Genomic DNA, 14,994 nt, shown 5'->3' on the forward strand with positions numbered 1-14,994 from the left:
ACCTGTTCCAAGGCCCTCCATTCCTGGGATATCATCTCCAAAACTATGGAAAAAGCAACAGAAGAGAGTTTGAGTTGCAACCATATGTTTGTGTATTTATGAATAGATATATTTTTCCTAACCAAAGAGAACATGCAAGGGAACAGCTGATTTTATGTGTGTTTTCTGCTGCAAGATCAAGTTGTACTGGATATTGTCTCCCCCATTAGCAAGCTCCTGCATTTGGCTTGGTGTTGTTTGGCTTGGTCTTGTTACTATGTACAAACAGATGGGACAAATGTCTTTAAATATGCTCAATTTGTTCCTTACAAAGAGGCACCAAAAAACCTGCAATTTTCAGAGTGTTTTGAGCCTCTCACTCATGCCACTCATGCTGATTCCAATGTTGGCTTGCCATGCAGGGGCATCTATTCACACAGAAGAGAACCAAGTCAAACCAAAATAGAGAAACAATATCCTAGGAAATATGGGTGATAACATGCTTGTACTGTTGCTCCCTAAGCATATAGTCACAGAGCTTCTGTTCATCAGCAGGCCATCAAATCTAAGCTAAACAATCTCATCATGTTGTCTCATAAGAAAGCCAAGAATAGGAAGAGTCCCCTGGCTTAGATACATCTGGAGGGCCACGGATTCACCATCCCACCATAAAATAGACTGCATTTAACTAGCAAGATAGATTCCGAAACCAGACGGCCACAACATATGAAAAGTATATCAGTGAGTAATCTAAGGCCATATAATGGAATCGACTGTATGCCCAGGACTCCTCCCCATTGGTCCAGCACCTTCAATATCACCCCAGTGCATTACTCATGTATTTTCTGTTGTAAAATACCCTGATAGGACCCATCAGCAAAGGTCCTATAGTATAAACCATATCAAGCTATCCCCATAAGGCCTTTCCTCTCTCCTCTGTCTCCTTGCGTGATCTAACCAAGACAAGACCATTACAAACAACTACAGAGCCCAGCTCCATTTATAATGCAGTCCTACATACGTTTATTCATAGGTAAGCACCACTGTGTTCAATGGGGCTTATTCCCCAATATTTATGTTTAGGACTATAGCATTATGCAGGTTAAGTCAAGATACCTGCCACACCTCAGTCTATGGCCTGTACCATCATTCATTTACATCGGGAATGGGAAAAGTGTGGCCCTCCAGTAAGCTGTTGTACTACAACTCCCATCACCCTTGATCATTGGGTAAGGGCTGATGGGAGTTGTAGTTCAGGAACACCAGGAAGGACAAAGGTTCCTCAGCCTTTATGCACATGATGCGTTATTCAGAATGAGAAAAGAGGCGGCTGTCCCAAGGGGCTTACAATCTAGATATTGACGAAAGGGAAACAACCAAGGAAGGAAGAGGGAAATGGAGGCAGTGGTGAAAGAGGAATAAATAAGGCCTGCCCCCTGCCCTGTTACACGTATGTAGTTCCAGTAGGGGTGATGCCCTAATATTTGCAGTTTGGTAATGCAGAATCTTAAAAGCACATTTGTGAGCGAATGAATTGCTACTCTTACCCTTTTACTCCTTTTTTGGGGGGCTTGCTCTTGAACTGCCGTGTCTGCCGTTGCTTGAACTTGGGAGGCCCCTTGCGGGGCGTGGTAGGTCCAGTTGTCTCTGTAGCATTGAGGGTGGCAGGCGCTGTTGCGTTCTCAGTCATTCTTCACCTCCTGTGAGGCACTCTGCTGCTTCAGATCTCTGGAACAAAAATAAACGCAGTTAATGAAAAAAAGGGGGGTACTTACAATTTACAACCCTTGTTGCCATTAGAGTTGGAAAGCCTAGACCCCTACTTTAAAGCGATAGGAGCCCTGCCCTCAATTCAGTCTGGTTATGCTGTCTACAACCATAGAACTCTCTCTCTTACCAGCGCTACAGTGTTTTTCAAAATCACAGCAAAACCTATGCATCTGAGCTCATGTAAAGTGGCTGGGATTTAAGCACAAACTGCTACTTTAAAAATAATAATAATGGAGCAGTGGGATCTGGCCCTTCCATTTTTGCTCATCAGGCAACAATGGAGGTATGTTTGCATACTACACAAATTCCCCCCCCCCCCTGACTCCGTGTTCAGTAAATTGTTATGAGATTTGAGCTGATATTGAAGTTTGGCATTAAGACCATTGTTGTTAACTGATCAGGGACTGGTTGGCTGGAGGGTGGGCGGGAATGTCGGTGTCATGTGCAGGAGGAGATTTTCATAGCACAGAGAAAAACCTTACACCTGCCCATTCAGCTGCATTAATAGTGGCCAGCTGAAAGATTAGGAGCCATCATTTGTGTGTGTGTGTGGGGGGACACGGCTCAGTGATAAAACATACAGTTTGCATTCAGAAGATCCCATGTTCAATTTCAAGTAAAAGCAGCAGCAGCTGATAATGAGTGATGTGAAAACCCCTACTTGAGATCCTGGAGACCTGTTGCCACGCAGAGAAAACAATATAGGGGTAGATGGGCAAATAATCTGACTTGATAGAAGACAATTGCTTATGTTCCTCCCTTAAGTATTTACTTCTGTGCCTAGCACTTGCAGTTAAAGGTAAAGGGACCCCTGACCATTAGGTCCAGTCGTGACCGACTCTGGGGTTGCGGTGCTCATCTCGCTTTATTGGCCGAGGGAGCAGGTGTGCCGCTTCCAGGTCATGTGGCCAGCATGACTAAGCCGCTTCTGGCGAACCAGAGCAGCGCACGGAAACACCATTTACCTTCCCGCTGGAGCGGTACCTATTTTTTTTTTTAATGATATTTATTAAAGTTTAACAATTACAAAAAAGAAAAGAAAAAGCAAACAATAGAAGAGTTACAATACTTCAGAAATGAAAGAGAGTACAATAAAAAAAACAGTACAGCAGAACAATGAAAAAAAGAAAAAACGAAAACATTTAAAAACAAAAACATTTTAAAAAAACAAACACATCCGATATTTTCATATCTTTATCTTTCATTTACTTATTTCCTCGACTTCCTCACACCTCCCTTTTTTGTATTCTAATTCAATTAGCTGTTTCAGCAAGTCCTTTCCCTCTTTCTCAGATTTTGTTCTATAATTTATCTTAACGCAGTTTGACCTTAAATTTTACACTTTGACCCATTAACAATCCATTTTTACTTAATTCTTTATAACCTTTCTGCTAAAACCATGTAACTTCATTCCAGCATCCTTCTAACATTCATTAATTTTACAATATTTCTGTAAATATACTTTAAATTTTTTCCAATCTTCTTCCACCGACTCTTCTCCCTGGTCTCGGATTCTGCCAGTCATTTCCGCCAGTTCCATGTAGTCCATCAGCTTCATCTGCCATTCTTCCCTGGAGCGGTACCTATTTATCTACTTGCACTCTGACGTGCTAGGTTGGCAGGAGCAGGGACCGAGCAACGGGAGCTCACCCTGTCGCGGGGATTCGAACTGCCAACCTTCCGATCGTCAAGTCCTAGGGCTCTGTGGTTTAACGCACAGCGCCACCCGCGTCTCAACAGCACTTGCAGTTACAGCAGCCCAAATGCTTGATGCTTTTTGCCATACTGATTGCTAGAAGTGTGCTCTAGTTCCTACATAGCAGGGAAGGGGAACCTTTCAGCCTCTTGATGTTGTTCGGACTCTTAACTTCCATCAGCACCAGCCAGGATAGTCAAAGGTCAGCAATGATGGAAGTTGTGTGTGTGTGTGTGTGTGTGTGTGTGTGTGTGTGTGTTTGCCTGTGTATATCCAATCTCTAAGCCAGGGCAGATCTACTATGAAACTAATAAAGATTAAACTTCAGGGCCCCTGAACCCAGAGGGGCCCCAGAAGCAGCTTTAGTCCACATTGATTAAAATTTTGGGGTCTAATACACCCAATTTGAGTCGCACGACTCAGATTAATTTTTTTGTTGCATAGTATATATTTCAACAATCCTGAAGTTTTAGAGTCAGTACCACAGATGTTGTAAAAGTGTGGTGATCTGTCATGAAACAATCCATTTGAAGAAGATAGCAGTGGTTAGCCAGACCTCGTTGCTGGTTGCGAAGGGGCCCCCATGACAGTTCAACCTCCAGGGCCCCCAAAATGTAGGTCTGCCACTGTTCTAAGCTCACGCAAGGCAGCCTGGTGAACATACTGCTGAAATAGGATTTGGACCTCCATATGCTAGACTGAAGCTAAAGTCTTCAACTTTTTCAACCCAGAACCCCCTTAGCCCCTTCTTCTGCCTGCTCCTTTCTGAGAACTCGTGTGATCAAAAATGGGGCAAAAAAGGGCAGGGCTTCTGAACTTCTGAAAGAAAGTGGGAATTTTGCAATGGGCAGCTTTTCACGCAAGGGTGATTAAGGTTCCACTGCTGACATTTCATCTTCCATACATCTCCTAAGGGAGAAGGAGTGCTTCACATCTGGTCCCTTCATCCAATCTTTCATATTTTCTTTAAAAATCCTAAACAAGACAAAAAATGGCTAAGGTGCTGTCCGCTTATGACTCCCTATCCATTGGTTGTGAACCAATGTACCAATTTTGACTAAAAGGACTTTCTGTTGGCTGAAGTAGCAGGTCCACTGCTTTGTCATCTGTGGGGTTTGTCTCAACACAATGGAGGCAGAAGGAATTTAGTTTGAATCAACACTTCCTGAAACAATATGCAAATTAAAATCATAGAATCATAGAATCATAGAATCATAGAGTTGGAAGAGACCACAAGGGCCATCGAGTCCAACCCCCTGCCAAGCAGGAAACACCATCAGAGCACTCCTGACATATGGTTGTCAAGCCTCTGCTTAAAGACCTCCAAAGAAGGAGACTCCACCACACTCCTTGGCGGCAAATTCCACTGTCGAACAGCTCTCACTGTCAGGAAGTTCTTCCTAATGTTTAGGTGGAATCTTCTTTCTTGTAGTTTGGATCCATTGCTCCGTGTCCGCTTCTCTGGAAAATGCAACTGTCCTTCGACATTCTCACTTCTCCTAATTTCTCAGTGCAATTTCTCCAACCAAATAACGTGTAAGGTAAAGGTAAAGGTAAAGGTACCCCTGCCCGTACGGGCCAGTCTTGCCAGACTCTAGGGTTGTGCGCTCATCTCACTCTATAGGCCGGGAGCCAGCGCTGTCCGGAGACAGTTCCGGGTCACGTGGCCAGCGTGACAAGCTGCATCTGGCGAGCCAGCGCAGCACACGGAACACCGTTTACATTCCCTCTGATAAGCGGTCCCTATTTATCTACTTGCACCCGGGGGTGCTTTCGAACTGCTAGGTTGGTAGGCGCTGGGACCGAACGACGGGAGCGCACCCTGCCGTGGGGATTCGAACCACCGACCATGCGATCTGCAAGTCCTAGGCGCTGAGGTTTTATTCACAGCGCCACCCGCGTCCCTTAATAACGTGTACAAAGCTGCATATATTTGGGAAATGGTTTGCAAAAAAATATATGCATAACAGACAAAACTGCATAACAAACTGTCTTATTTTGAGAGAAAGGCACACTGAAATGCTGATGGCTATTCATGAGGCAAAATAAATAAATAACTGCATACACTATAAACCAGGCACCCCCAAACTTGGCCCTCCAGATGTTTTGGGACTACAATTCCTATCATCCCTGGCCACTGGTCCTGTTAGCTAGGCATGATGGGAGTTATAGTCCCAAAACATCTGGAGGGCCAAGTTTGGGAATGCCTGCTGTAAACGGATGGAGAAATGCGGAAAACAGAAGTTAGGAAAATTGGGAAGCTTGAGGTTAAAAAACCTGAGAGATTTTGTCCACCCTAGCTCACACACTGCCAAAACCAAAAACCAAAAACCAGTTATTGGGTGCTTTCATTGCCCTTTAGGCCAAAGCCACCTTCCCAGTCAAAATGGCCTCTATGCTTAAGTGCCAACGGGAAAGGTTTTGTCCTTTCTTCTTTCTCCCTCACACACATGTGAAGTCACATGTTTGTCCCTTCTGCTACGCATAAGCATTATGCAACTCCCATTCTAGACTTCTCTCATGGCTTGTTCTCAAGCTGATCCCTGATGTCAGAGGACAAAATTAGCCCAGACATAAGAGCTGGTGCTTAATCTCTTTATGTCAGAGCACCATACTGTATCTCCTTGGCGCAGCCTGCTAATATCTCCTCATATCTCTCTCCACAGCAGTGGGATATTTTTATGTCTCTAGCCTATAAAAACATGCAGGTAGAATTTTCACAAAGAAAACAACTATTACCTGAAGAACAAAGAGCAGGGTACTGCTTGCCCTCGAAAACATTTCTGAAATGGTGGCTAAGACTTTTTATTCCAACAATGTACTGTATGTAAAAGGCTGGGATCTGCTCTTGAAATGAAGAACGAGACAGAATTGCTTAACAAATGTATTATGGTTCGTTGTTGCTAATAATTATATGCAGCTTGTTTATGAGATTCCAAAGACGCTTCAGCAATCGCATTGCTCAAGAGGAGCAACTTGTAATAACTTCATAAACGAACAATCTGCTTCTTTTCATGCCACTTAAATGTATCTTGTATAGTCGATAAATATTTAACATTGGAAGATTTGTAGTTGCTCATGGTTTTGCCAAATGCTGTGATCAGACCAAAGTGAGAAATCTGCAAATAATTTCAGTTCATGTCTTCTATCACCATAGACCTGCAAGCCATATTAGGAGTTACATTATGCATTTGGACATAGCTAATGACTAGCTGCACATTCCTAAGTATGTTTACTTGGGAGTAAGTCCAATTCAGTTCAATGGGACTCACTCTTCCTCTGGAGTAAGCTCCTCAGAACTGATGGTGGTTTTCTGCGTGGGATTGCTCTGCTAGGTGTAGTACATTAAACCAACTGGCATGTTTTCCAGTAAGCTCCTAGACTTTCTTCATGTTGTGTTGAGTTAGGAAAAATGCTTTATTTCCATTTTTTGAGAGCTAGGAAGTTCAAGAGGAAAGTCTAAACAATTTGATCAAGGAAATTTGGGGCACAGCCAAATCCCATTCTGGGATCAGATTCTTTGCTGAAGCCAATGGACCTCTGCCAGTTTGCATTAGCACGAACAGACCTGTAGCATCTTAAGGGTGTGTGTGTGTGTGTGTGTGTGTGTGTGTGTGTGTTATTTAAAGAAGTGACAAGGGATGGGGGGGGGGGAGGGAAACCACTCTATTCTTAGGGTTTTCATGCTGTATACTGATTCTGCTGCTTTCAGAGATTGCATATGCCCAAACAACATCCATGGTTACAAATTACATACTTTAACAGTCATTGTGGTAAACAATTCCAGCAAGAGGAACATTTGGCTGGAAAACCTATTTAAATAAACAGCTGACAGGATGCTCTTGAGAAGCCTGGATTGAGTTTCATTGAAAAGTGGGATGTACCCCTGAGTGAACAAAACATCAGGACATTTTCAGGGAAAGAGACTTGAACCCACAAATTCAGAAAGGCATTAAGATGCACACAGCAAGACCATGTCCATGTATGTATGTACACACTGTGCATATACAGCATATGAGATCCCCAAAGAACCCTGGAAGATGTAGCTTGTTAAGGGAGCTGGGGATTGTAGTCTTGTGAGGTATAGAGCATAAAGCAATGGGGAATGGCTGGAGCTTAGCGGCAGGGCACCTGCTCTGCATGCAGAAGGTCCCAGATCCAATCCCCAGCATCTATAGGGCTCGGAGAGAGCTCTGTCTGGGATGCAAGAGCCCCCCTGCCATTCCATAAGTAGATGGCTCTGAGCTAGCTGGACCAATGATCTGACTTGTTAGGAGGGAGCTTCCTAGGTTCCCAATGCTATTTCCAAACAGATTGTCCCCAGTTTCTCTGCTTCTTTTAGAAAGCAAAGGGGAAGGAAGGTACCACCTGAAGGATTCATAAAATGTTGCTTCCATTTCAGAGCAAGGGTACTGTAGCTGACAAAGAGATGTGCTGCCTGTAGTCAAGGGGAGTTGCTGTAAACTGCGTTCTCACCCGGCTCAATATTAAAAGGAATAGAGAGAAAGGGGATCTAGCAGTGGCCACAAACGATCCTTCCTATTTCTTCACCACCACCCTGTCATCAATGCATGCATCTCATCTAGTCAGGAAAAAAAATACAATGGTCCACTTCTTTTACCTGCTGTCAGTAACAGACCAGCGGGGAAAGGGGGCTAGCTATCCTTTCCCACCAACGGCAGAAATCCCCCACTCTGTTCTCCACCAATGCCCTTCAGAACTACTGAGTAAGTTTCTCTGTAGAATTCATCAAGTTGGGTAGCACACAACGTTACAGCCGATTTCTTCATCCCAAGCCACTGATCCTGGTCTTCCAACATCACTGTCTTGTATCAAGTGCCCGCGACTGAACCCCTCAATTCACGTTTCAACTTTTGGATTGATGCCTTTCAAGGACTCCTTTAAATCCCTTGGGAACTTACCTCTCAGATAATGTAAGACAGCAATTCCGCCACTAATATTGCCTGTTGTTATTGGAAAAACAGTCCTGGGATGAGCGAACCAGTGCAGGTGTCAGCAGTGAAATATGCCTTGAAAAGTGCTGTGCAATTGCGTGTCCTTTTTTCCTCCAACCTTCATTTCTCTCCCTACTTCAACGTCAAATGCGGCGCTTTCTAATTGGCTCTGACAGGTCCCTATTTCAGTCGAAGAGTTAATCCACTGTGTAAAGACGTTGCGTATGTCGTCAGATGGTTAATTTTACCTAATGCAATCTTGTCCATGGTAATGCTCTTATCCTGATGCTGTCAGATGGCAACCCACCTCCGGGTTAGTATCCAGGTTAATCTTCCCCCTCCTCCCTTTGTGAACATCTTGTAGGAGGGCTTGTGCACAAATGGCAAATTGCTTCTTCCTAATCCCTCCCTTTCATGGCATTTATCTCTGATCCTTTAGGAAAGGCAAAATGGATTCTCCGGCTGATGTTCTTTACAGCAGGGCCAAATACAAAACTCTACGTGGGCTGCTCTGATCCTTTTTGATTTATCACCCTGGAAACATCTCATATCCCAGCTCCATGTCTGGCAAGAATATCACACGCTGGGCCATGGGAAGACCAAGTTTGTGTGTGCTGTGGTTGTCCTCAGAATGGCAGGCTGTGTACCCATCACTGCTTTAGAACACAGCTAAGCCATTCTTTTTCTCAATTCAGATTGAAGCTGCTTTGGGGATAAGCACATAAAAATGCAGCGTTCCACAAGAAACGACAGGATCAATACGAGATAAATATAGATTGTGGCTAATGTCGGGTGAACACAGCTTCCCAAGCTAGCAGTGGGGGTGCAATGGATGCAGAGTAAATAGGAAGCATGTACACACCAGTAGTCAGGAGCTCCAGTCTCCAAAAGAAGCCATTCATAAGTATTGCACCCGTGATATCACTCTAGCCATTTGCTACCTAGAATCTTCTTAATCTAGATTCAGACATAATTATGGTTGTATTGAGAAGTCATGCTATTCCAGTTTGGTTTTTGTGGGAGACTGATTGCCCAAAATCAGTTATATCCAATATCTGCTGATGACTAGATATTTTATTCTTCTCAAGCCAAAGGAGAAATGCTTTAAAAGGGGGAATCACATGCCCACACACTACACTATACACACACTCTCTCTTTCTCTCTCTCTCTAAATGTCTAAATGCAGTCACCATACATTTTCACTACACATCTTTTCCCAGCCACTAGCTCGCTGATAATAAGAATGGACAGGCAGCAGACATCATATTGTGAAGGAAGAAATGTTGGCGGCTCCTTGTACAGTAATTGGTTGAACATTTTATGAATCAGGTGAAACCCTGCTCCAACAGATGTCAATGGCAAAACACCCACTGGTTTTAATAAAGCCCCACTTAAGCCTTTGCCACCCTTCCATCTTCCTGATACAATCTCAAGGCATCAACATTTTAAAGTCCTTCAAAGACCACATGGGACACCCACCATGCACCCTTGATAAATCAGCTCTTTAATTACGTTCTTCCAACCACTTCAGAAAATTCTGCAAGCCAACTCAGCTAAGAATAGAGTCCCATGAAGTTTGCAACTGCCAATGGGTAAGCCAAAACACTACTAAGAAAAATACTACGGTAAAAGTGACTAGCAAAATAAAACTTGCCTGGATGTCCAACTGACTACCTATTTACACTGAGTCCAATGAAAGATTTATTGCATTCATCTTGAAAAAGTCACATAATCATAAGGCAAATTATATAACCTTTACTGCTGGTGTTAAGAGTCCTTCAGATTAAAAAAAGATCAAAGAAAAGGGAAGTTTAAACAAGTCCTCCTGGGTTTCAATCCATGCTTTTTTTCTAATTTCAAAGCACAGTCCACAAGAACTCCTTTCTCTCTTCCCTGCTTCACTGTCTACAAGATGCAGATATTTTTTAAAAAATGAAAACTTACAGTGTTGTGAGCTCCTCTTGGAAACCATGAAGTTATTTCCCAACCCGCTTGATGAGAAAAATCTCTCTGAAAGGCAAAGCACCCTCCAGAAATACTCCAGGGTGTCCTAATCCACCAGGTGACTTCACTGTCAAATGGCACCAGTGACAATGTGTCATGCCTCAGAGGAGGAGGGGTGGACATGTTTCTGAGAGTGTTGATCCCAGATTTACTTTAGAGTGCATTTTGGGGGAGCTGTATTAGAATACGACAAGCATGAGAAGACATTCCTTGGAGGAAGGGGATGAGATTGTCTGGCACTGACTGGACATTTCTCACCTACCCTGAAATTCTCACTTTATCTGAAAAAAGAAAAGAAAAGAAAAGGGGGAGTCAGATACATAGGGGGAGGCTCTCACATAGATGCAGAAGCTGTTGTATGAAATTAAAGCTTTTTCAACCGTGCCAGAATAGGGGAAGCCCTGGGCCAAATGATTAGGAACAAAACAACAAAAGGGGTACTTTTCAATTCAACACCACATTGTTAAGATCCTTTAGAGACTCACACTTCTCCTGTTTGATAGGATTCACTGTACATTTTCTGTCTAATATCTTCCAGTTACATAATACATGTGGCTCCAAGTCTGAGGAGTGTGCCTGTGTACTTGGCAGCAGTAACTACAATAATTAGTTTCCCGTTTGTTTCTGGGCCCAGTTCAAGGTGCTCATATTGGTGTTTAAAGCCTTACACAACTTAGGTCCTGAATATCTGAAAGACCACTTCCATCACTACAGATGCTCTCAGGTGTTAAGATCACGAGAGAAGTGTTTCACCACCCTCAGAAGTGCAGATTATGACATTTTAGGAGAGGGCTTTTCTACGTCCAAGCACACTGGTCCGGTAACCCGGGTGGAGGTTCTGCAATAGCAAAAATGATGACAAAACAATAATCTGGGATTAAAATTGGCCACAACTTCATTGATTACAGAGGTAGTAGATTTTGGCATAGGCATTGGGTATGCATCCTAAATCAACCTGCCTGCTTGCTGATTGATTACTCCTTCAGGGTTGATCCTGGGTGCAGGGATCTCCCCTTGATGTAGATTGAATGGGGCGATCCCACCAGAATGCCAGCATGGTGTTCTATGGCCCAATGGACCCAGTCTGTAGTGGCAGGCCTTGATTTGTGGAATTCCCCACAGAGGTGTATGAAGTAGGATTGCCTATGACCACCTTGACAGCATCACGAGTACAAATCATGATGAGTGCACAACGATAAGGATATCTGAAGGGGCTCCAACAGCTACATTTCTATGTGTGTCCCCCCATGTCCTTTTTATTGCACATTCATGATTATTTATGCTCATGATGCTATTGGGGTGGTCGGATACAATCCCACTTTCAATACTGCTTGCACCTGAAAACGTTTGGGGGCAGTCACACTGCTTCATTCCCAATCAGTGCATATTGTGTAACTTCCTGCTGAAGTCCTGTAACTTTTTAAACCACAAATGTTCTGGGTTTCTTTTATCCTCCTTTTGTTGCGCTGTAGCCCCACTAGACAGCATTAACGTGGTAGTGTTGTGGAATCACCACAGAACAACTAATGATGCAGAAGAAAGCCACCACTAATGTTCTATAATTGTGGGCTCATCCACTTGTCCCACCACTTCCCCCATGAAAATCTTTACTGCCGAATAGCAGCAAACATCAATGGGGTTTTCTGCGGATTGATGCTTGCTCCGATTCAGTGCTAAAGAGTGTGGAAAGCGGAGGGGCAAACAGAAAATCACTCAAACCTGTGCACAGAAAGCTTTCTAGGCATAAGACAAGTGGAAATGTGGACAAGCCCACAGTCAGTAACAGGTTGCAGAATACACCCGTGATAAAACAGCCATCTTGGGGGTGTGTGTGTGTGTGTGTGTGTGTGTGTGTGTGTGTGTGTGTTAGGTTGCTATTAAAGGCACATGAGCAGGACATTTTTTTTTTTAAGACAGTTATAGAGAAAAGAGACTGTAGTTTGTGAGGCCATGTGCCTTTCTTTTGTCTGTGAATGCCAATACACACACACACACACATCCCTCAGGGATGAAATCTCCTCCACACAGTGCCTGGGACCTTGAGATTATTCATGTTGCCCATAACACAATAAGCGTTGGCTGCAGCCAGCTGGAGGAACCATGTACAGATTCAGCAGCAGGCTTGTTGCATCTGCCGCCACCGCCTCTCCACCCACATGTCTGCTCACCTCTGAGTTTCCATCTGTCTCGGCAGCCACACAAAGGGTTGCTTCTTGCCACTACCCCCCTTTTATGCGGGATCCTCTCTTTTAAACATGCCTCGTGGCTTATGGCCTCTTTTACCATTTCCTTATTTCTTTATGAGATTCCTTACCCACCTTTTCATCGCAAGGCTGGCTAGAACAACAGAACACACAAATATAAAGAAAGACAGAACAGTTACAGTTTTAAAAACAAGTTTAAACTGTTCCAGCCGGAACAGAACAAATTGAGCAATAGAGGCGAGTCCCACAAAACATCCTGTCTTAACTGCCAAAGGGCAGAGTAAAGAGATGGATTTTCATTTGTTTTTCTCCCCACCCCTGACGTCTTGTGATCGATTATGCAAAGCGGGGCTTACCTGCCCCCCCCCAATATTTTATTCAAGTTGGCACCCTTGGTGGGTGTTGTGTTTTGGCGAGTGTATGCTATAACATATAATTGATACAATAATTGTGCATTATGGGTAGATTTATACTGGATGGCCCACACACTATTCTGCTTTATTAGTTGTTCTGCAATGCTTCCCCAATGTTATTGAATTATTGGCATCAGGTGGGGGGCCCTCTTGCACTATAGCATAACAAAAGTCGGACAACATGAATCCAGGAGCATTTGTGGCATAAAAAGTTACAAGATTTCAGCAGGAAGTTACAGGGCATGAACCAATTGGAAATGATGCGGTATGCCCACACCTTGAAACTTTTGCAGTTGCAAACAGTATGGAAAGTGGATTTGCATATAACCTCCCTGATAAAATCATGAGTGCAACTAACCATGAATGCGCAATAAAAGGGACAGCTGGTCTTCTACTCACAGCCCCCTATTGAGTCTCATTCTTCTACCTAGCTAAGGACCAAACTAGGCAAGATCCCATATGTAGAATGCCCCTGAAAATGGTAGTTGGGTATCTCATTTCCCTCCTCCAACCCTTCATAAGCAAGGTCAGCCATTGCAGGGTTGGTTCACCCATGAGGCAAGGCAAGACAATCTCTACAAGCAGCAGAATTGACAGAGGCAGCATACGCAACCTCCAAGGAATGCTTCTCCTGCTGCTGCCACCACTGCCACACATTCCTTGAAAGCCAGATCTGCGTTCTCCTCGGCAACACCCCAACTCCCAATGCTGCCTCTGCAGCTGCCTCTCAGTGAATAGGGGATGCTGCTGGTCTCCTCTCACCCCGAGGAGGAAATGGCAGGGGCTGTCCTCTGGGGTCTTCTAGGCTCTACTTGCATGGGACACGGGTGGCGCTGTGGTCTAAACCACTGAGCCTCTTGGGCTTGCTGATCAGAAGGTCGACGGTTTGAATCCCCGTGATGGAGCAATTGCTCTGTCCCAGCTCCTGCCAACCTAGCAGTTCGAAAGCACACCAGTGCAAGTAGATAAATAGGTACCGCTGTGGTGGGAAGGTAAACGGCGTTTCCGTGTGCTCTGGCTTCAGTCACAGTGTTCCGTTGAGCCAGAAGTGGTTTAGTCATGCTGGCCACATGACCCGGAAAGTTGTCTGTGGACAAACACCAGTTCCCTTGGCCTGAAAGAGAGATGAGCGCCACAACCCCATAGTCACCTCTAAGTGGACTTACCATCCAGGGGTCATTTACCTAGGCTCTGCGCCCAGCATGATTCAGAGTGGGTCCCTTTCCCTCTCACAATGGCCTTTGATTCCCATTCCAACCTTTTAGGAAAGTTGATTTGATTGCCCCCTTGCTCCTGATGTAGCTCTTCACTCAATCCTTCTTCCCTGGTGGCGAGGGCAACATCTTGTGGTTCACTTCAGGTGAAAAATGTCTTGAGTCGGCCATGCTCCCTTGTGTTGTGACATGATGGGTTCCCCCATCCCTGCTCTGAATAACTGATGACTGCTGGGAGGGGAGGGGGAAACTTAGTACGTTGTGACATCACATCATGGGGTAAGCTGTACTATATGTCATGGAAAGACTGGAAGAACTAGATGTTCCCTCTGCTAATTGCTGGTTTTGACAGTAGCCATCTGTTATAGCATTTTTGCTTCTTCCGATCTTTAATTAAAATGCTTCGTTATCTATAATAATAAACAACACTAGAAATGAAGGAGAAGAATGGTAAATAAAAGTACTGCAACACAGCCTTCACCAGTGTGGTGCTTCCATCAACTCCCATTAAAAATTCCCATCAGTTCCATCCAGGATGGCCAATGTTCAGGGATGATGGGAATTGCAACCCAACAACATATGGGAGGACCAGTTTCCTAACCCTGCACCAGTCCACCATTCTGTTCCAAAATCAACAAGCCACACACATTTGGAAGCTCTTAAGCAGGATATGAAGATTATGAATGTCTCGTATTGTTTACTTCCAGCACCTGATAATTACATAAAGATTCCATTTAGCTGTCATGGTGAACGGCCGTT

General features: G+C 44.2%; 1 protein-coding gene across 8 annotated transcripts in view; it reads right to left on the reverse strand.

The window, feature by feature from the left end:
• PDE6H (phosphodiesterase 6H) overlaps nt 1–14,994 on the reverse strand; it is a 29,238-nt gene that overhangs the window by 4,567 nt on the left and 9,677 nt on the right. The window contains exons 1-5 of one of the 8 annotated variants that reach the window (XM_077934895.1): nt 12,573–12,726; nt 11,073–11,242; nt 10,667–10,685; nt 1,527–1,707; nt 3–43 (exon numbers count right to left, since the gene is read on the reverse strand). In XM_077934895.1, the coding sequence (XP_077791021.1) occupies nt 3–43; nt 1,527–1,669 (184 nt within the window). In that variant the 5' untranslated portion in view covers nt 1,670–1,707; nt 10,667–10,685; nt 11,073–11,242; nt 12,573–12,726. The other 7 variants (XM_077934900.1, XM_077934896.1, XM_077934898.1 and 4 more) reach the window with 7 other exon arrangements.

Source organism: Podarcis muralis, chromosome 10 (genome assembly GCF_964188315.1).
Source record: "Podarcis muralis chromosome 10, rPodMur119.hap1.1, whole genome shotgun sequence".
NCBI lineage: Eukaryota > Metazoa > Chordata > Lepidosauria > Squamata > Lacertidae > Podarcis > Podarcis muralis.